The sequence below is a fragment of the Nelumbo nucifera genome, chromosome 1, assembly GCF_055504915.1.
Source record: "Nelumbo nucifera cultivar China Antique chromosome 1, China Antique-T2T, whole genome shotgun sequence".
NCBI lineage: Eukaryota > Viridiplantae > Streptophyta > Magnoliopsida > Proteales > Nelumbonaceae > Nelumbo > Nelumbo nucifera.
In genome coordinates, this window is record NC_142649.1 from 79,067,116 (window position 1) to 79,089,681 (window position 22,566).

At 42.7% G+C, this 22,566-nt stretch overlaps 1 protein-coding gene across 4 annotated transcripts; it reads left to right on the top strand.

Moving 5' to 3' along the window:
- The first annotated feature begins 12,592 nt into the window (after positions 1–12,592).
- On the top strand, positions 12,593–22,382 carry LOC104605644 (internal alternative NAD(P)H-ubiquinone oxidoreductase A2, mitochondrial-like). Of its 4 annotated transcripts, XM_088886737.1 has the most exons (10): positions 12,623–12,772; positions 13,327–16,883; positions 17,083–17,747; positions 18,636–18,849; positions 20,325–20,485; positions 20,601–20,666; positions 20,772–20,935; positions 21,019–21,133; positions 21,328–21,507; positions 22,046–22,382. In XM_088886737.1, exons 3-10 carry the CDS (start codon positions 17,163–17,165, stop codon positions 22,202–22,204), a joined length of 1,644 nt encoding a protein of 547 aa, XP_088742863.1. In that variant the 5' UTR covers positions 12,623–12,772; positions 13,327–16,883; positions 17,083–17,162; the 3' UTR covers positions 22,205–22,382. The 4 variants fall into 4 exon arrangements, with proteins under 4 accessions (XP_019054708.1, XP_088742865.1, XP_088742863.1 ...); XM_019199163.2 differs by lacking the exon at positions 13,327–16,883 and having other exon boundaries at positions 12,593–12,772; XM_088886739.1 differs by lacking the exons at positions 13,327–16,883; positions 22,046–22,382 and adding an exon at positions 21,886–22,030 and having other exon boundaries at positions 12,601–12,772.
- Positions 22,383–22,566: the final 184 nt, after the last annotated feature.

Here is a 22,566-nt window from a genome sequence, read left to right on the forward strand (position 1 = left end):
TATAAATTCTTCTAAATGATTTCAAACGAGGCCTTAAAATGTTTTGGCTTTTAAATCATTCCTTTTTATTTTTATTAAAAATATAAGAATGATTAAAGCACATCACTGGTGAGAAGGCAAAGAAACCACCGCTCCTTGTAAGAAAATCCACACATAGTAGTCATTTGGTTGGACTAGTGATTAGGGGTGTGCCCCCTTTCATTTTACATGGAATGTACCAAAATCATTTTCAAAAACTAATGGTCCATTTGGTTTGTAGTCAGAATTGAATCAGAATGGCATATTCTTATAATTTGTTTGGTTTAAATAGAAATTGGAATAAACTGGAATGGGGTTTCATTCCCAAAAGAGGGTGCGAAAATGGCTACTCCCTCAAATGAGGAAATGTCATTCCAATAAGAATGAGATTTTGATTCTGCCCAACCAAATAGTTGGAATTGAAATTATCCATCCTAATTCAAATTCCAGACCCGTATTCCACAAACCAAACGAGCCTTAAGTTCTTAATGCAAACATTTACACATTTAACACTCTAGGGACGACCTACTGGAGGGTTCAACTGTCCAATCACCACAAAAAAAGGCAAAGTAAAGGATTTGACATTGTTTTCATATGCAAATCGGTTTTCTGCCCACTACTCTCTACTAGGTGTGTCAACAGTATTCGAAAATCCGATTTCGAATTCGAGATTCAACATGATTGAATCGAATTTGGATTATTCGAATATCTAATAGATCGAATTCAAATATGACTTGATTCGATTGAAAAATATCCAAATTCAACAATTATTTATTTCGTATATATTATATAAATTTTTTAAATATTTTATATAATATATATAATGATGGAGGATGATTTGACCCAACTTATGAAACGGTGACACATGGACACTAACTCAGCACGAGCGGCAGCTCAGTGTTGTAGCCTGGTGCGACCAAGTGACGTGCCTACAAAACAGCTCGCTACATTGTAGCTAGCGAAAGGGGTTCGTCGCGACGCGAACCCCGGGCCCCCCGGGTTACCTTTGAAGAGATACTCCGAGGCAATTTTAGCTCGCGAGCTAAGGTCATTAGCTCACCTGAGCTCCCAAGCAGACGAGCCATCCCCAGGGCCAATTCTACCAAGGGTAACCCTGGAGTGTTCCAAGTTCACTACATAATAGCTCGTGAATGAACCGCACGAGCACCCCCCAGGAAGCTTCCGACTGACAGACTGTACTGGTCAGACTGCGCCATATCCCTTATTGACGGCGCAATCCCAGTCTTTTCGATAGTCTGCATCCATGTCTCACAGCAGGCAAGGGCGTGCCTGTCACTCCGGAGACGTGTCATTCACCCGGGCGAGACGTACGCCACAACGGCCACCTGCGCAGCCCTGGCAGGTAACGGCTGTGGCAGGAGCCCGGTGGCGGTTATGCCCGACCTGACGTAAATGTCCCTATAAAAGCCCTTAGGACAGAAGAGAAACGGCTTCTTGAGACCTCTAATCTCAAAAATATAGTGAGAACGCGCTATCTGTACTCTTAGCCTTCGTCTCCTTCTTGCTTCTCCTACGTAGTACTAACTTAAGCATCGGAGTATCCCCACCGGGTAAACTCCCCGGGGATTCTTCTTCTTCCTCATCTCAGGTACCTTCCAGGAGCCACGTGAGTGCCAGCTAGGAGTGACCGGATCGCGCTACATCATTTGGCGTCGTCTGTGGGAAACGCTTCGAAAAGGCCTTTCTCCAAACTTTCACGTCTCTTTACTCCCCAGAAACTCAACACTCATAGATTCCTCTAGCAACATCGGATGAAGCACCGAGATGGATGACTTCAGGGAGCAACCCCAGCTTCCTACTGTCTGCATTGGACAGTTCACCATCCCCCTCTCGGCGGACAGAATCCCCAGCTTGAATGTGCCTCTTGCAGTGGCACATGTCGTCGCGCCGCTCCCTACTACAGTCGAAGCGACCTTCACCGAACCTTCGATCGTGCCCCTAGCGGCCAGCCCGAACCAACTGGAGGACTTGATACAGTGCATGCGGGCCATGCAGGCCCAAATGCAACAATTCCAACAATTTAAGCTCTATCAACAACATGTGTTGCACCAGGTCTCCAGTATCAGTATCAACAGCAGTTTCCCCAATTACCACAACCTCAGCTTCAGCAATCACAACTCCCTCCTCGGCACCCAGCCTCACAGCAGGCTAGGTCCCATCGTCAAGAGGAGCACCTTAATCATCAAGGAAAAGCCCCCCGGAACCCTCCAAGGAGCCAGGCCTCCTCCCACAGCAGACAGGAAAGGCCGGCCACTCCGGCCTCGCCACGGGAGGTCAGGTCGAAAGGACCCCAGCTCGCCAAGCCAACATCGTCTTAGCCCACCAAGCCCAATGCCTCGTTCTTAGAGAACTGGTTCGAGATCCTGGCCGCAGGCTCCAAGTAGGAGCCCTCTGTCCGTAGCCATCACTAGCGGCCTGAGCTGCTTCCTGCACACACCATTCCTGACAGTACAAAGGTAAGTAGTGCAAATGCCGAGCCCACTAAGAAACAGAGACGACACCACCGAGCTCGCCGGTCCGCCACCCATGACCTGTCAGAGCTCGGAGGCAAAGAAGAAGTAAGCTCGGGTGAAGTCAAGGCCCCCATCCTTTCAGTTCAATCCCCCTATCTCCCGAGCTCCTGGCAGTCCTAATGCCTAAAGACTTTAAGCTCCCCCCTCTTGACAAGTACGATGGGTCGTTCGACCCAAATGATCACATAGATGTCTTTCAATCGCAGATGCACCTGGCAAGGGTCAGCGAGTCGTGCATGTGCGTGGCCTTCTCCACCACTTTTAGAGGAGCAGCCCGTACGTGGTATCGGAACCTGGCACCTGAGTCGATAAGAAGTTGGGCGCAGTTTGCGCAAGCCTTCACGTCCCACTTCGTCACCAGCAAGCGGTGTCCGCAAACTGAAGAGAGTCTCTCCTTAGCATAGTGCAGAGAGAGGGAGAGTCCATCCGGGGCTACATCAAGCGGTTCAACGACGCTTGTATGCAGATACCGCGCCTGGACCCCGCCGTGCGCCTTGCAGCAGCCAAGAAAGGCGTAACGCATAAGGAGTTCAAGTGGCACATGGTCGTCAACCAACAAACGACCATAACCGAATTCCTTAAGCTCGCGGACAGGTTTATAGCCACCGAGGAAGAGATCAACCAGAAGGGCGAGGGCGCGCCCGAAAAGAGGAAGAGGGAAGGAGAGCCTTCCAGTCAAGGGGACAGCCGAAAGAAAAAGGACGCAGCCCGGGGGTTCAAGTCGGGTCAGTCGTTCCGAGCTCCTATAGCGGATCGAACTGATTACACTCCGCTGAATGCGAAGCGGGCCGAAATCCTGATGGCAATCAAGGATGCCCCGTATGTGAAATGGCCACCTCGTTTGAGGGGGAATCCCAATGAAAGAAATAAGAATCAGTACTGTAGTTTTCATAGAGATCACGGTCATAGTACCGAAAATTGTAAAAACTTCCGCGACGAGATTGAAGAGCTCATCTGTCGTGGGTATTTAAGAAATTTTGTACATAATAGTAATAGTAATAACAAAGCAGGTCGGCAAGGGGAGCACGGTAAGGATGCTCCCGAGTCCAGCAACAGGCCGGCCGAATAGCCATAGAGGCAGCCTCCGGAAGAGAGGCCGGTTCAGGGGACCATCCACATGATAGTGGGAGGTTCGATCGTCGCGGGTTGTACTTTAGCAGCAGCTCGGACGTCAGTTCGCGAGACCGCCCGAGAAGAGTAGAACCCTCCAAAGCGGCCAAGGACAGAAGAGCCAATTTTCTTCACAGAAGACGACGCAGGAAGGGTCCACTACCCCCACGATGACGCACTTGTGATAAAGCTGAGGATCAACGACTTCGAGGTCAGACGCGTACTTGTCAACTCAAACAGTTCGGCCGACATCCTCTTTAAAGTTGCGTTCGACCAACTTCAGCTGCGGAGAAGCGACCTGAAGTCTGCAGACACTCCTTTGGTGGGCTTCAGCGGAGAAGAAGTCCGGCCCCTTGGGAAAATAATAGTACCTGTGGAAGTCGGGGCGTGGCCTTGCGTGGTTAGATTCAAACACGACTTCCTGGTGGTTGTGACCCCCTCCCCCTACAATGTCATAATCGGTCAACCGATCACCCATGTCCTATGGGCGGTGGTCTCCACCTACCATTTGGCTATGAAGTTCCCAACAGACTTCGGTGTGGGGGTAGCGTGGGGCGACCAGCTCGAGTCCCACAAGTGCTACGTCGCTGCCCTGAAGGGAAAGACCAAGGTAGCCGACGACCTCGAACTTGAGCGGCCCATGGAGCAAGGCAAAGAACGAGCCACACCCATGGAGGAAACAGTCGCAATTCCGACCTCGGCAGCAGATCCATCTCGGACGCTTCAGATCGGCGCTTCCGTCCAGGAGCCTCTACGATCCGAACTGGTAAGTTTCTTACTTCAAAATTTGGACATTTTTGCATGGTCCATGGCAGAGATGCCCGGCATAAACCCCGAACTCATAACTCACAAGCTGAATATTGATCCTGTAGTTAGGCCCGTTAGACAGAATAAACGCAACCTAGCCCCGAAGCGGTGGAAAGCGGTTGACGAGGAGGTCGAGAAGCTCCTCATTGCTAACTTCATAAGGGAAGTCCACTACCCTAGCTGGGTAGCCAACCCCGTCATAGTGAAGAAGGCCAACGACAAGTGGCGCATGTGCGTCGACTACACCGACCTAAACCGGGCCTACCCAAAAGACTACTTCCCGCTCCCTAGAATTGACCGCTTAGTGGACGCAACCTTAGGATGGACTCGGCGGATGAAGAAAAGACTAACTTCATCACGGAGTTCGGTCTATACTGTTACAAGGTTATGCCCTTCGGGTTGAAAAACGCAGGGGCAACCTTTCAAAGACTTGTAAATAAGTTGTTTGCACCATTAATTGGCAGAAAAGTAGAATGCTATGTAGACGACATGGTCGTCAAAACTCAATTCTCACATGAATTAATACAAGACTTGCATTCTGTTTTTGAAATTTTGTGTAAGTTTAATATGAGACTGAACCCAAATAAGTGTGTATTCGGTGTGACCTCGGGCAAGTTCCTAGGATACATTGTCAACCGACGCGGCATTGAGGCCAATCCGGATAAAATTAAGGCCATCTTAGATATGAGACCACCCCGGAAGTTGAAGGAGGTTCAGAGGTTGAATGGCCGCATAGCCGCCCTAAGCGGCTTCATGTCCAAATCGGCGGACCGTTGTCTGTCGTTCTTTAAAGCAATCAAAAGCAAAGGGTTCGAATGGACCCAAGACTGTCAGCTCGCGTTTGACGAGCTCAAGAAATACCTCGCTAGTGTGTCGATCTTAACCCGACCCGAGGAGGGTGATATTTTAGAACTGTACCTCTCGGCAAGCGACAAAGTGGTCAGTTCGGTACTAATAAAAGAAGTAGATCGAGTTCAACGATCCATCTATTATGTTAGTAAAGTATTGTAGGGAGCATAAACGAGATACCCAGAGATAGAAAAGTTGGCTTACGCACTGGTAATTGCAGTCCAGAAGCTCCGCCCGTACTTCCAGGCTCACACTATTATCGTTCTCACCGACAAGCCTCTGAGGCAAGTCTTACTTAAGCCCGATGTCTCTGGTCGGTTGACGAAGTGGGCCGTTGAGCTCAGCGAATACAACCTCCAGTACAAGCCGCGAACTGCCATCAAGGCCCAAGCCTTAGCAGATTTCATAGCCGAATGCACATTCAGCCCCGAAGTCCCCAGGCCGGTTGAGCACAAGGCTCCCAACTCGGATGAGCCCGAAGCTTCCAGGCCAGTCGAGTCCGAACCCCGTGAGGTAGCAGCCAGTGTGACATCTCTCCTAGTTCGGCCAACCGCGAGCTGGGATGAGGAGCCATGGATCCTTCACGTAGATGGCTCCTCGAACCAATAGGGCAGTGAAGCCGGAATAGTTCTGCACGGCCCAAGTGGCACGAAACTAGAGTACGCGCTACGCTTCGAGTTCACGGCGTCTAACAATGAAGCGGAATACGAGGCGTTGATAGCTGGACTAGCCCTAGCCAGAGAAGTAAAAGCAAAGCACATCGTTATCTGCAGCGACTCCCAGCTCGTGGTCAACCAAGTCACTGGCGAGTACGAAGCTCGCGAGCCAACCATGATAGCTTACTTAGCCAAAGTCAGACAGGCCCTGCTCAACTTCTAGTCACACTTTGTCAGGCAAATCCCAAGGTCGAAGAACACTAAGGCCGATGCCCTGTCTAGATTAGCTAGTGCCAACGACATCACCATGAGAACCATGTACATAGAGGACTTGCCTCGGCCTAGCATTCTCGGGGGGGTAGAGGAGGTCGCTCCCGTCATTCAAGCAGAGCCGAGCTGGATTGACCCGCTCGCGAGCTTCTTGCTACACGGGACTCTCCCTGTAGATCGCAATGCAGCCAGAAGGGTGCAGCGCCAGGCAGCCAGATATGTCATGATAGACGAACGGCTATACCGGAGATCTTACACACTCCCCTATCTGCGTTGCTTGCGGCCTACCGAAGTCGAGCTCGTACTTCGCGACACTCATGAGGGATTGTGCGGCGAACACTTGGGTGGTAGGGCCCTCGCCCAGAAGGCACTTCGATAAGGGTATTATTGGCCAACAATGAAGGCAGACGCCATTGAGCTTGTTAAAAAATGCGACAAATGCCAGAAGCACGCCAATATTCACCACCGACCTGTCGCCAATCTCAAGTATCTCACCAGCCCGTGGCCCTTTGCACAGTGGGGCATCGATCTACTCAGACCATTCCTGCCAGCAACGGGTGGAAAGAAGTTCTTAGTAGTAGCAGTGGACTACTTTACCAAGTGGGTAGAAGCCGAACCCCTCGTAACGATCACAACCTGAAATGTTCAAAACTTCTTTTGGAAGAACATCGTGTGCCGCTTCGGATTACCTCGGGTATTGATTTCCGACAACGACAAGCAGTTCGAGGACATCAAATTCCAAGACTGGTGCTGAGACATGGGAATCTGACATAATTTTACTTCAGTCGTGCACCCTCAAGCAAACGGTCAGGCAGAAGTCACGAACAGAGCCATCCTCCGTGGACTGAAAGCATGGCTGGACCGGGCTAAAGGGTTGTGGGCAGATGAGTTACCTAGCGTCCTATGGGCTTACCAGACCACGAAGAAGACTGCCACGGGAGAAACACCCTTCAATCTCACCTATGGCACCGAAGCAGTGATCCCCGCAGAGATCGAGGTACCTATGCTGCGACTAGAAGCATACAGTGATTAGACGAATGAAGACGAGCTCCGTACCAACCTCGATCTACTCGACGAAGCAAGAGACCTCGCGTATATCAGGACTGCAACTTTCCAGCAGAGAGTAGCTCGGTACTATAACACCAGGGTCAAGAAGTGGAACCTCCGCATCGACGACCTGGTTCTTCGAAAGGTTATGGTACCTGAGCCCGATGCTGGCAAGCTTGGGTCTAACTGGGAAGCGCCTTACCGAGTGAAATGAGTACTCGGGGAAGGAACGTATGAGCTCGAGACCCTCGAAGGGAAGCAAGTACCTCGGGCATGGAATATTGTCAACTTAAGACAATACTATCTGTAACAACTGAGTAGGCCACGAGCCACTTCCAAAGCCTAAAGGCCAAAATGCCGAGCTAACACGATCTCGGCGCAATAAGACCCGGTCGCCTTTGAGGCACGGACGAACTTCAAAAGTGAACTATAAATCACTCCCATAGCCTAAGGGCCAAAATGCCGAGCTAACACGATCTCGGTGCAATCAGACCCAGTTGTCTTCACGACATGGGCGAACTTCAAGAGAGGAGTGTAAACAGCTCGGGCTTAAACCCCACCAAGCATAGCTTGTTCTAGTACGATGATCGAACTAAAGAATAACCAACGAGCATATAGTTCGGGCACACGTGGTAATCGATTTGTCGTGCACCATAGAGATGCCTTACTTCGGGTATATAGCTCTGATAGCTTGGGTATCGAGATCGCCTTAGCAAAGATACAAAGAGCCCATCATACTTGGAAGAAGAAAGGAAGAACTTTCGTTATCATTTCAAAAAAAAAGAAAAAAGAAAAGAGAGACAACAATGCAATAACCGAGCTAAACAGCTCGGGAAAGTCTGACTATCACAGGGCACAACTGCCCAACCAAAGACTTGTGAAAGACTGGGTTTACGGCACCTAAAAGCCACCAGAAGTCTAGAGAAACACCGCCTCAGGGATCCGCCTCCTCATCCTCTAGGGAGTTAGGCTCCTCTTCCTCCGCTTGGTCCGCCGTCTCAGGAGACAGACCCTTCATAGTGATGTCGTCGAGGTTGAGTCCGGAGAACTTCTTCCGAACCAGCCACCAGAAAAGCTTAAACCCAGAGCAGTATGAACTCGAACCATATTCCGCCTGGAGGTCGTGAAATTCCTAGGAGTCTTTAAAATCCCAGACCGCTTTCTCTCGTTTAGCCTCCACCATCTGATCAAATTTTTGAGTTCGATTTAGAAGAGTGGACTCCAAGTCCCGCACCTACTGCCTGAGGAGCTCCCTCTCCGCTGCCATCCTCGACGATTCCTCCCTGTAACGCGCGCTCTCTTCAGAAAGCTGAATGATTTGAGCCTCCTGGTCGTGGACGAGCCGCTCTTGAGACTCGCTCCCCTTGCGAGTGTGATGGAGCTCACCCCAGATCCGGTTGAGCTCGCCTTGGAGATTCTTGTTAGCAGCCCGCTGGTTGAGGGCGTTGACACGATGGACGCGTGTTTGGAGAGCCATGGCATGGATGGTGGAATTCACCTGCCGACAAAAGAGAAGATCAGAGGACAACAGAGAGGAGCAAAACAAGAGAAGAAAAGGGAAAGGGGTCACTTACCACCATGCAATGGGTAGAGGCGAACGCGGTGAGGTCCCTGGGCTCCATATTCCCCCACTGAGCGACCTCATCGTTAGTAATCGCTTTCCGGCTCCTCTGGCGAGCCACAAGGTAATCGTTCACCCCTTCTCATTTCCCCACTGGGAACCGGGGGTAAGGGCGTGGCTGGAGGGGGTTACAGGGAGCCTCCCCCTGCTGAGGGAGCTCATCCCCTCCGAAGTCAACCCCACTAGTTCCCTCGGGAGGGGGTGCCGGAATCTCGGGCGGAGGGGAGGATAAAACCGGCTCGGTAGACCCGAACTCAGTACCTCCTGAGGGGGGAGTCCGGTCGGGGCGCGTCCTCTTCGCATGGCGCCTCTGGCTGCTCGAGAGAAGGCGGCGTGAATCGGCACTGGACATGATGGTTGTCAAGAAGAGCATCAGTGTTAGTCCGACAAGAATGAAATACATGCATGCGAATGTGAGTACCACATCGTCACAGAAACCACACGACGTAAAAAGACAACCTACTCGGGCTCAGGCCGGCCTGTACGAGCTTCTCCTCGGCCAAGTAGTCCGAGCAAAGGAAGCCTATCGATGCCTAGGACAGCATCATTTTTTGAACTTCGGGGTCCAGCTCGGCCCCGGGGTCCTGGATGGCGCCCCTCCAAGCAGTTGGGAAGGGCCACCCCTCAGGGTTATGAACCACAAAGTAATCCTGCTTCCAGGTGGGAATCTTGTTCGGCAGCTCATATAAGAGCTTATAGCCGCGACGGGGAGAGAGGTAGTAAAAGCGCCTCTTCGGAGGAACCCCAGGAGCAGCATTTTTTATACAGAGGATAGAGACAAAAATATCAAGGTCCAGAGGAAGACAATACTCATAACACAAAGATATAGTCCCAACCATGTTTCGAATGGCGTTGGGATGAAGCTGGTCAATGGTGACGTTAAAGTGATTTAACACCTCCACTATCAAGGGGTGTAGGGGGAGACGCAAGCCAGCCTCGAATTGTTCCTGGAAGATTACTATGTCATTGGGACCATGCTCCCAAGGGAAGTTGCCAGTAGGGAGGTTGTAAACTAGGTCCCCAGGGAGGCAAAAGTAGCGGATTAGAGATCTGAGTCTCTCCGCTGTCATCAAGGAAGGGCCAAAGGTGTCAGGCTCCCTCCCCCTAGAAGTAGACGCTATGTTTTTGGAGGCCTCCCGAGCCTCCGGGATCTGCTCCCAGGCTCTCCCCGAGCTCGAGGGAGCATCGTCGTCCTGGCTATCGCCCCTATGGTAGGTATGGTACGGGTACCCAGACATGGCTGACAGCGATTGGGACTCACCAGAAGAGATGGAGCGAAGCAAACTGAGGAATTCGGGTAGACTAGATAAAGTGCGCGACCTCAGAATCTGAAGACAGCAAGATGGTGTGGGAGAAAGCGAGGCCTAAGGGCCCCCCTATTTATAGTCTCCACCCTTCCAAGTTGACGGTCCGGATCAAGGAAAATCCAACGGCCTCCTGAAAACCGAAGGTGATTGGCGGCACGTCTTCCGTAATTAAGGTAATTGCGACTGCACGACGTTCAGAGTTAAAAGCCACCTCAGCATGTTTTCGGAATCTAAAAAGTCAGGAAAGTAAATAAATCTCTTGATTCCCGCAAATGCATTTAATGTGGGCAATCAATCAAGTTTGAATTTCAGTCAAATTAGTCCGTCGTGCTTCATAAACTCCCCGCGCCAAGGTAGTGCTCTTAGCCCGAGGAGTGGGGGGCAATTGATGGAGGATGATTTGACCCAACCTATGAAACGGTGACACATGGACACTGACTTAGCACGAGTGGCAGCTCAGCGTTGTAGCCTAGTGCAACCAAGTGATGGGCCTACAAAGCAGCTCGCTAGGTTGTAGCTCGCGAAAGGGGTTCGCCACGATGTGAACCCCGGGCCGCCCCAGGTTACCTTTGAAGAGATACTCCGAGGCAATTTTAGCTCGCGAGCTAAGGTCATTAGCTCGCCCGAGCTCCCAAGCAGACGAGCCATCCCTAGGGCCAATTCTACTAAGGGTAACCCTGGAGTGTTCCAAGTTCACTACAGAATAGCTCGTGAATGAACCGCACGAGCACACCCCAGGAAGCTTCCGACTGACAGACCGTACCGGTCAGACTGCGCCATATCCCTTACTGACAACGCAGTCCCAGTCTTTTCGACAGTCTGCATCTACGTCTCACAGCAGGCAAGGGCGTGCCTGTCACTCCGGAGACGTGTCATTCACCCGGGCGAGACGTACACTACAACGACCACCTGCACAGCCCTGGCAGGTAACGGCTGTGGCAGGAGCCCGGTGGCGGTTATGCCCGACCTGACGTAAATGTCCCTATAAAAGCTCTCAGGGCAGAAGAGAAACGGCTTCTTGAGACCTCTAATCTCAAAAGTATAGTGAGAACGCACTATCTGTACTCTTAGCCTTCGTCTCCTTCTTGCTTCTCCTACGTAGTACTAACTTAAGCATCGGAGTATCCCCACCGGGTAAACTCCCCGGGGATTCTTCTTCTTCCTCATCTCAGGTACCTTCCAGGAGCCACGTGAGTGCCAGATAGGAGTGACCGGATGACGCTACATCATATAATAATAATAATAAATAATTTATATAAATAAAATATTATTTTATATATTTATTAATTAGCTAAAGTAATTAATTAATCAAATTCAAATCAAATTAAATATTTAAATATTTAATCGAATTCGAATTCGAATATTAATTTTCGATATCCAATAAATGTCAAATCAAATTCGGATATTAAATTTTTTAATCGGATTCAAGTTCGATCCGTTTACACCCCTACGGTCTCTACCGACACTTTACACACCTTGAATTGCTGTCATACATTGTGGGATGTGCGGTTGCAGTGTAGTGCAAGTGAGTAGGAAATTTGGGTTATTTCACATACGGGCTCCTTGGTGGACCACAAGTTTTTCCTATAAGAAAAGGTGTACCATTCCCCCATCCTGTGTTTTTTGTGGTGGACTGACTCTAAATTTCCCTAAAAGGAAACCCAAATTATGGGGGAGAAGATGGACCGTCCATTATAAAAACTAAACTGGTAAGCTGACACCATGCCTTACACGTTGTCACGTTACATTGTCGTCCTCCTTTATTGGACTGCTTGTAATTTGCGTTTCGTTCTCTCTGCTGAATCCATCTACCAACTCGTAAAATTAGGATAATTATAGATTATTACCCTGTATTTCAGGCGCAGTGGCAATTATACCTAAATTTTCATTTGCGACAAAGGCCCTTGAACTTTCACATTCTAATAAAGACTCCCTCTTCATTAAATTGAATGATAGAAGAAGTTAATTTATGAAAATATTCACTTGAGAAACTTATGTGAAATGGAAATTGCAACAAAAAATAAGCAAGAAAAATCTATGAAAAGATGGAATTGTAACGAATGAAAGAGACAAATAATATCAATTAAACCAGTAATAAATGTAAATAAAAAATAAATGCTAGAAAATCGTTGAAAATAGGGTAATTTGAAAATTTAGAAAAATTTAAACAATCAAATGAGAAAATTTTCAAAGTTAAATGAGAAAATACTGATAGAGAGGGTCTTTATTGGAATCTGAAAGTTAAGGGGGGGCTCTTTATTGGGAATGGAACTTTAGGGGTAATTACCACTACACCAAAGTACAGGTGAGATAATCTCTAATTTACCCAAGAAATATCATTTAACATACAATGCTAGAATCTAGAGTTGCCTATAAAAAAGCGATCGGTTATTAAAGAAGAAGGCAATCTCCGGTTTCTTGGTCCCCAAGCTTTAGTTGGACGATCAGATTGCTTCTTCACCATTTCTTTCTCAGGTCCTTATTTCGTGTAACCATTCGAAGATTCTCTCTCTGTATCTTCTGGTCTTCCAGCGAGTGTAAAACGGATAGCAGGTTGATTAAGTAGCTTTCAGATTAGTTTGAATGTATATGATAATTTCTTTATCGTTTATTTGCTGATTGTTTGAGCTTGTGATGTTCATATTTTAGATTATAACAGAGGTTAAGCTAATTATGATGAACTGTTTTATTGATCTATTCCTCTGAGATCCAGATCTTGTATATGCTGAGGAACATTTGTCCAAGGATTTCTACTTTTAGCAAACTTACTAGCATAACTTTTGCTCTCTGCTCTTTCCTTGCTCTTTCTTCAACATTTTGTTTTTCTGGCGTTTCACATTTTATTTGGTTTGCTTCAGTATCAGAGTAGATTTATGTCTTTTTTTTTGTTCAACTGCTTCTATCGTAGATTAAAATTATGTTGAGATTTCTTGTTCTGTAATTCTCATTTCTCAACATCTATGGGACTTCTTCTGTTCTGCACATAGATGAATGTCTTTTACTTGTTTATGTTTTCTATTGGTTTTCATTGCTTGGAGCTCACTATAGTAAATTCAATCTAGTGATGTTTAATGCAAGTTCGTTCCTATACTCGTGCCTTGTCCTAGGAATATATCTCTTTTGATACTCGCGAGTCGCGACCACGGTTCTCTGTTTTTTGTAAAGCGGATTACACTACCTCGTTGCTTCGACGGAGGTGTTAAATACTCAAATTCTTCTGATCTTTTCTAATTGTAATGTCTGTTTATTTTCTGCTTAGTTGCAGTCAAGATCTGAAATTCTGTTCTCGTCTGTGTAATTGGCGGGAGGTGTCATATCAATTCTTTCATCTCTTATACGGCAGATGGTTTGATTATTCTTCCTGTCCATCTCTTCGTTATATGTCATATGTTCAATTAGACGTCAAGATGGATAGGTAGATAGATAGACAGAGAGATAGGACTTCAAAAATTCTCGACAGACTAGTTGCATTTCCTCTGAAAAAATATCGATGGGAAATCTTCTAACAGGAACAGCCACCTTTAGTTTGAAGATTAATTGACTCATCTTGAATTCTTGATGATCCTAACCAGTTGATCATTATCTGTAAAGAACGTTATTTTATTCCTCAAATAGTAGGTTAATCTCCTCGTTTACCACGTGTCTACCTAACTTGATTTTTTAATTTAATTCTCTATCTTCTATTTTTATACTGTTTTAATAAGCATAAATAGCCTTAAGAATATTTCTGAAATTTTTTAAGGACAAAATTTACCCCTATATATTTAAATTTATTGATAAAAAAATGAGGGAAAATAGGGTAATCAGTTCTTGATATTAAATGACTTGAAAAGAGATAATCTAAAGATATTCAATGCATTCAATTCTCTCTCATTAAATCCAACATTTAATTTATTAACTTACTTTCATGCCTATTGAATCATATATTTAAGTAATTTTTGTTTCTTCTCATCGTTAAGTTCTATTAATTACATCCATACTTAATAAATTAATAATTCCAATAACATAAAAGCTTATACTTTTAAAATCTACCTAACAAAAATAGTATTTTCATCTAAGTGATGGTAAGGAATTAAATCATTTTGGGTCAAATGGGTTAATCCATGTTGTCACGATTAAATAATAAAATTAAAAAAATAGATAAAATGAAAAAAAATAGAAATTAAAAAATTACGAACATTTTTATTATACATATTAAACAATAATAAGTATGAGAAATAAGAAATATTTTTATTAATGATGGAAATGGAGTGTAAAATTTAAAACCGATTGAAATTAAAAACTATTTTCCTATTCACTCTCTCATTAAATCCTATATTTAAGATATATTTTTCTTATCATTAAATTCTTGTAATTAAATACACAATATTAATTTTAATAGTATAGAAATAAATATTCTGAAAAGTAATTTGAAAACAAAACCATTTTCTTCCCTCCCGGTGGTGGGCAAGCAATTCGACCATTTGGGGTCAAATGGATTAATAAATAATGCCATAATTAAATAATACAAAATTAAAATAAATAACTATAAAACATAAAAAAAATATTTTTATTAATGATGAAAATGGAATGTGAAACTCAAAATCTACCTAGAAATTAAATGATGTCATAATCGAATAATAAAGTTTTTAATAATAAAAAATACAAAGAATCACAAAAATAAAAAAAAAGGTAGAGAAAATTTTGGGCACATATCTAATGTTGTGTGTTTATAAAAAATAAAATATTAGGTACATCTCTAATATTGTGCATTTATTATATTGAACAAAAATAAGTTTTATACATAAGAAATAATTTTATCAATGATGGAAATGCAATACAAAATTTAATGTTAACTTACAAATCAAACAATTTTTATTTTTTGATGGTGGGTTAGTGGTTTGAGTCAAATGATACCATAGACAAACAAAAATTAAGTGTGATAAGTAGAAAAATATTTTATATAATGTAAATGAAATATATAATTTAAAGGAAAAATTATAGTCAAAGTGAGTTGTACATTTAAAATTAGGTGGAAGGTTGGTCCAGAAACCAACGAAACTCTAACAACTGACTCTATATTTCAAATTATAAAATCCCATGCCATGTCATTGGAGGCTTATGTGGTTATTGCCAACATATGACTCTTAGTCCATGTTGGACACAACAAAAAACCTATACCGAAAATAGGTTTTCATTTTCTCTCACTCCCATCCTTCTCTCACACTCTCATAATCTCTCGATATCCCGCTCCCTCTATCTCTCTCGCTCTTAGCTTTAGTTTGTAGATAAATCAAAACCTCTCTCTCTCTCTCTATTATTCTCCCTCAATCTTTTTCATTCTTCTCCCTCACTATCCCTCTCGATCAATATCTCCTTCTCCCTCAATCTCTATCATTCTCCAGTTATTGAAAATTTCATAACTAAGGGTTTCTTGTGATTTTTTATCAAATTGGTGTAATGATTTTTGAACCATACCAAGTTGGTCTCATACCAAGTGTGCAAGAAAATTAAAAAAAAAACAAGAGAGGGAGTAGGAGAATGATAAAAAATAAGGGAAAATGAGAGAATGATCAAGAAAAAGAATGAGAAAGGTTGAGGGAGAATGATAGGTAGAGAGAGAGAATGAGAGAAATTGATATAGAGAACGAAATGTAGAAACCAAAAACCATTTTTATTTATTTTCAAATTACATTATCATTGAGCAGATAAAGATGACTGTGAATGAGAGAGTGTGAGGGAGATTGAGAGAGAGCAAAAACCCTTTTTTATTTTCTAATCACCCAACATTAAAGGACAATTTTAGTATAAGCTTTTTGGTGTGTCCAACATGGATTAAGAGTCCCATGTTGGCAACCGCCACATAAACTTCTGATGGCATCGTGAAGGATTTTATAATTTGAAATATAGAGCCAGTTGTCAAAGTTTTGTTAGTTTATGGACCAACTTGTAACCTAATTTTAATTGCATAGTCAACTCTCACTATAATTTTCCCTAATTTAAAACTAATCCAAAAACAAAACTATTTTCTCTTATCTAGATGGTGGGTCCATGGTCCAACTTTTCAAAGAAACCCATTATGTCATAATTGAATAATAAATATTTAAGTTATTTAATCATATTGTTACTTTTGTTAATTTTCAATTTCTATCTTAACTATGATATATCTAAAATTTAAGTAATTAATATGAAAAATTTTTCAGGTGTAACGCATGTGCTTAATTACTAGTTACTAATAAAAGAATGAATAACCCCATTTTCTGGACTTTTCATTAAACATTTTTACCCCTTATTTAAGCAATTTACAACGGGCATAAAAATGACATATATGTCCTTTACTCTCACTCCAAAAAATGCTGACTTATTACACTTAAAAAACTGACCACTTATAATTGTTCAAAACTGTCTATGAATTGTAAATAGTTGTCTTGGAGATACTATCACGTACATGTATTCTAGTCCTTTTACATATCCCATATAATCGTTAAGACTATACGAGAGTGTCCATTTGCATCGTCAAACTGTCAATAGATCGAATCTTCTTCCATCTCCTTCCTGAAGATTCCGAGTGTTGTCATCTATGGTGCGCTGGCGAACCAACCAAGCTCCGTTGGATTTCGTTTTCTCTGCTGTTTTCTTGGCATCACTCCGGCTGGATTTGTTAGAAACAAAGACGTATACAATGGTACGTAGTCAATCAAGATTAAACACGGTAGTGATCCATACACATAGGATGTAGGGCCCAGGTGATCGTATCACTGGCGTATTTACTCTTGATAGGTTACGTAGCCGGTACATATTGTATGCATTTCTCACTTCTCTGTTCCCTCTATCGGGCCAAGTTAAAGATTGGATCAGCTCAGCATTTTTTTTTTGTTTTACAGGTGCTCAGCATTGTTATTTGAAGACAAAGGATTAAAAAGGAGCATTAGGTTCTCCTTCTCCCGGTCTACCAGTCTTCAACATGGCATTGTCAAGGTTTGCACGGAGCAATTTGAAGCAGTCAGGAAGAGCCATTAGCAACTACATGACTGAGACGGGTATTCTCAGTGAGGGAGTATCCACAAGCAGGCGTTACTTTTCATCAGTTAGCAACATTACAGGCAGTAGCAATCTCAAGTACCTTTCTGGGATTGGAAATATATATATTTTAGTCTTTGGAAGCAGAGGAATAAGGATTACTCCAAAATACCAATTTCCTTCACCTGAGAATATTTTAGAAGATTTAGATTCAGAGGATTATTATGAAAAGTTACCGGGACTTGAAGCTACTAATCCCGGTGAAAAGCCAAGAGTCGTTGTTTTGGGTACGGGGTGGGCTGCTTGTCGCTTTCTCAAGGGACTTGACACCAAGATATATGATGCTGTTTGCATATCGCCAAGGAATCATATGGTGTTTACTCCTCTGCTTGCTTCTACTTGTGTCGGAACCCTGGAATTCCGTTCGGTTTCTGAGCCTGTCAGTCGAATTCAATCTGCTTTAGCAACATGTCCTAATTCATATTTCTACTTGGCTTCTTGCATAGGAATCAATACTGATAAACATGAAGTAAGTTCCTCTATTCCTCTGTTTCTTTTACTTGGATTAAGTGCATATACTGCATAACCACAGCCCTGTGGGAAAATGCACGCATGCTCACAATAGATGCCAACATCAATTGGCTTGTACCAGCACATTTCCTACGCGTAGAGACAAGGTTATAAGTTAATAGATACAAAAGCTTCGTATTTCACAACCTAACACCAGGGTTTAAGAACCCTGCCTACTTCTGCTTTGAGACATCTTCAGTCGTATACAGGGATTAACTCCGTAATTGTAAAGGTGCCAAGGAGAAACTAGGCTACAGGAGAGTGCCTTGCCTAGAGAGAGATTTTATTATAAAAAAATGAAACCTGATTCTTAGGCTAATTTTCTAGGTTATATAGCAAATATCGTCTTACTGATAATTGGCAATACTCTTCATCAAATATGTATGCAGTGCATATCAAAACATAGAAAATCAGCATATTTATGAAGAAGAAGAAAAATATCCTAGAAAAGGAAAGAAAAACTTGGAAAATAAGAGGAAAAAGGGCTGGAGCCTTTGTTCTTGTCCCAGAAAAAGAAGAAAAGAAGCATGTGGAAGAATTGAGGTTTTTAGGTTTTCAAGAGTTTAAAGCAGTTCTACTGCCTTGTGTGTTAATTGAACCCTCGCAAAAAAGAAAATAAGAGAAAGAAACCAGTATATGAATTATGAAAACACTACAAACCTTGGAAGTATGATTTAATCCAAATAAAACTACATTTAGACCTAGTTAAAAAGTTATAGAAGGATTCCTTAATGTGGATGTGGAATGGATAACTGCTGAAACAGGAATAGAATTTTTCTGTTTTATCATTCTGTTTGAAGATATAATAATCAGAAAGTTGTATAACACTATTTATCGCTTGAATTAGGTACACTGTGAAACAGCTGGAAGTGTTGGACTACCTCATGAGCCTTACAGATTTAAAGTTGCATATGACAAGCTAGTCATTGCTACTGGTGCTGACCCGCTGACTTTCAATATTAAGGGAGTGAAGGAACATGCATTTTTCCTTCGGGAAGTAAATCATGCACAAGAAATACGAAGGAAGCTTCTTTTGAATCTGATGCTCTCTGAAAATCCAGGTTAGCCATGTTTTCTTAATGATTCTTCACTGTAATTTTCTGGAATCCCTTAATTTTCATATAACTTAATTTGTATTTTTTTTTGTTAATGTGGCAAAAACATGTACGTAGGAAGAAGGGAGAAGTTAAGCATAGGACAAGAAAATGGGTTTATTATGTTAAAAAGCTTAATTGATATCCATAGCAACTTGATGATGTAGCCTAGAAGTTTCTTTTACAGAGACAAGAACCCGCTATAACGGTAAAGGACAAACCCAACCATAATAGTAGGTTTAATAATTTGCGTAGATCTCAACAATAATGTAGAGTACTGAATTAGTCCAAACCAACAAAAGTTCTTGCCCAGTTTGGTCCAATTAGGCTATGTATAGCAGTTCAATCTCCTTAATGAAGCAGGGAAATGTTGATTCTTCTTTTGAAGCATAGTAACAGGTCGAAAGGAATTAAGGAAGGTGTTAATCCAGAGAAAAAGGGTAGGGCCATTCTTATGCATTTTCTTTGTTTTTCACTCATAAACTATTAGCAACTTTACCGACTCTCTCAGTGATTGAGCAAGTTATCCAATGAACTTCTAATTGAAGGGTTTCTAAATATTAGGAGTGCAACTTGGGTAATGTATTTAAGGTTCAGATCCTTTTAGATGAGTAATTTGACATTACATTTGTAATTTATATCATATTTTTAGCATTTCACTTCAATGAAATCGAGCAAAAGAAAACTCGGGTTGGACTTAGAAAAGGCTTGGTCTACTTGATGCCTTTAACCCTAGCCCGCCAAAGATTTTGCTAGGCCTGAGTTTTCATTCCCAAGCCCAGATTGAAGCCTAAAAATTTGAACCTAAGCCCGGAAAAAATGGGCTGTGTTGGATTATGTCACACTCAGGTTAGGCCTGCTCAAGTTGCAGCCCAAATTGTCGATTATCTTTACAGGATGGTCTAAACCTATAAAAGCCTTTAGCTTCAATAATCCAATTTGGTCATGTATCTAGGAGTTTAGGCAATCCAAGATCTTTAAAGTTGAAGATAGTGAGCCTTTTCCTTTAATTGCCAAAGGATGAGATAATAATGCCATTGTTTTCTCCATAATGAACTCTATAGCGAATAAACAAGTTAAATGGTGAAGACCAGTGCTAAACCAAATCATTGTATTGAATGCAAGCTACTTAACCAACTTTTCTTGGTCATTAAGTGTTGCCCTGTGTATTTCTTATGGTTGAAAAGGTAAGCTTCTTTCTTGTTTTGATAATTTGATTACTTCTCTGTTCTCTCTATCTACATTTCTACATGTGAAGGACTTTTTTTGTCCCCCATGTATGTGGGCATGATGACACATCTTAATCTGATATAGAGGATATAGCTAGTTCTGGTCCTAAATCTGCTTGACGGATGCATAAGCCGTGACTGTTTGTCTTAATGACTTAGAAGTAGGGCTCTTTTCCCTGTAGACTTGTAATGCCGGTTCTATCCATCTCATAGGCATATCAGAGGAAGAAAAGAAGCGCCTATTACACTGTGTTATTATTGGAGGTGGCCCTACTGGGGTGGAGTTCAGTGGAGAATTGAGTGATTTTATTATAAAAGATGTTTGTGAGCGGTATTCTCATGTTAAGGATGATATCAAGGTTACCCTAATAGAGGTACTATGTATTTCTGTTTCTTATTTATATTGTTTTTCTTTTTATGTCTCTTCCCATGGAATTTGAGAGGAAGATATCCAAGTACCTAAAATTTTTCTTGTTCTCGTTTGGTCAGGCAAATGAAATCTTGTCGTCATTTGATATAGGATTACGACAATATGCAATAAAGCACTTGACGAAGGTGATTGCAGTTGTGTTTATGTATTTCAACGGAATCTTCTTTTCTTATTCTTCTTTCTGCCACAATGGTTGAATAATTATCCAGGATTTTTGAAACATGTATCAGTCTGGGGTTCGGCTTACGCGGGGTGTTGTGAAAGAAGTTCAAGACAAGAAGATAGTTCTCAGTGATGGAACTGATGTCCCATATGGCCTACTTGTCTGGTCTACAGGTGTTGGCCCATCAGGATTTGTAAAATCACTTGATCTTCCCAAGTCGCCTGGTGGAAGGTACATTGTTCTGTTCAAATGTTAGTCATGTTTTCTTCCAATATCTACTACAGATTATATTAATTATGATTGTAATGATACAGGATAGGTGTTGATGAATGGTTTCGTGTTCCTTCGGTGCAAGATGTATATGCTTTAGGGGATTGTGCTGGTTTCTTGGAACAGACAGGGAAGCAAGTACTTCCAGCTTTAGCTCAGGTAAAGTATCCCTTGTGTATATTTTCCTATCAGCCATATTTATTTTCTTTTGCTGTTTAAATCAATGTATTTAAGGATTACAAATACCTTGTAACTGAAACGAAGAGATAACTCAATGTGACCTCTTTCATTACCTTGGTTCAATAACTTTTTCTTCATTTCTCATCATACAAACAATTCAATTCTTTTAACAGGTTGCAGAAAGAGAAGGCAAATTTTTGGTAGAGTTGATTAACAGGATTGGGCAACAGAATGGAGGCAAGGCTTTCTGTTCAAAAGACATTCCCCTTGGTGAGCCTTTTGTTTACAAGCACCTTGGGAGTATGGCATCTGTTGGACGGTACAAAGCATTAGTTGATTTGCGCCAATCCAAGGTAGTTTCTTGCCTTTTTTTATATGCTTCCATATCTGCCTCACAGTTTGTTAAGCTATGGATATACTAAAAAAGTAGCATATGGAGAGAATATAAGTCAAGAGCAGGCTAGAAAGACATAGGAATGCCACTTATGGATTCAGAAAATACAAGTCCAAAACTCAATCTGGATTCCGTGCCTTTGTACCAATCTTCAGAACTAATTCCATCTCAGACTTATTCTCGTAGTTCAATTGAGTTAACTCGTCAGCTAGAGTATGATCCCAATTCATAATACCAGAAAGGAATTTGGGAGATTTCTGTCCATCGTGCATCTGAATTTTGAATGAGATGGGATTAGAGCTTAGTATCTTGATTCAGTTCTTGTTGGAACACACAGGAGCTATTTAGAGTAGGAAAATGCGTTATACAAGTAAAACGAATCACATTGGTGATAACTGATCATTTTGTTTAGACTAGTTTTTTGTTTTAACTTGCTAGCCACATTTAAATGCTAATTCTCATCATTCTCACGCTTCAATTTCCTTTTGGTTTGTCAGGATGCAAACGGAATTTCCCTTGCAGGTTTTCTAAGCTGGATGATGTGGCGTTCTGCTTATCTAACACGTGTTGTTAGCTGGAGGAACAGGTTTTATGTTGCTGTGAATTGGGCGACCACTTTAGTTTTTGGCAGGGATAACTCACGCATAGGGCCATAGGCTGATGTTACATCAGTGAATTGGGTTCCACATGGCATCTAGTAATGCAATTGGAGGCCCTACTATCTCTATTTGAGCCAATTACTGATCTTGAGGTCCTCATTCATGGAAGCTCATCTGAGCTTTTTTTTTTTTTTTTTTTTTCGCCTTACTCATCTGAAATTTAAGTGAAGGTCAATTGATCCTTTGTCGTGGAAGCATTAAGGTTGCATTTGTCATTCCTTATTTTAAGGATTTGGCTCTTTTTTGCAGTTAAAAATTCCATGCTTATTGGGACATTTTAACTGCAAACAGATAAGTACTTAAAATAAGGAACGCCAAATGCAGCCTAAAACTAACTCACTAATGGGAATAACTTTCCA

Bases quoted from the DNA above. Each gene is read 5' to 3' on its own strand.
- LOC104605644 (XM_019199163.2), top strand. From the start codon at position 17,163: ATGGCATTGTCAAGGTTTGCACGGAGCAATTTGAAGCAGTCAGGAAGA. The intron at 20,486-20,600 runs GTACTATGTATT...TCGTTTGGTCAG, and splicing joins TCAAGGTTACCCTAATAGAG to GCAAATGAAATCTTGTCGTC. The intron at 20,667-20,771 runs GTGATTGCAGTT...AACATGTATCAG, and splicing joins CAATAAAGCACTTGACGAAG to TCTGGGGTTCGGCTTACGCG.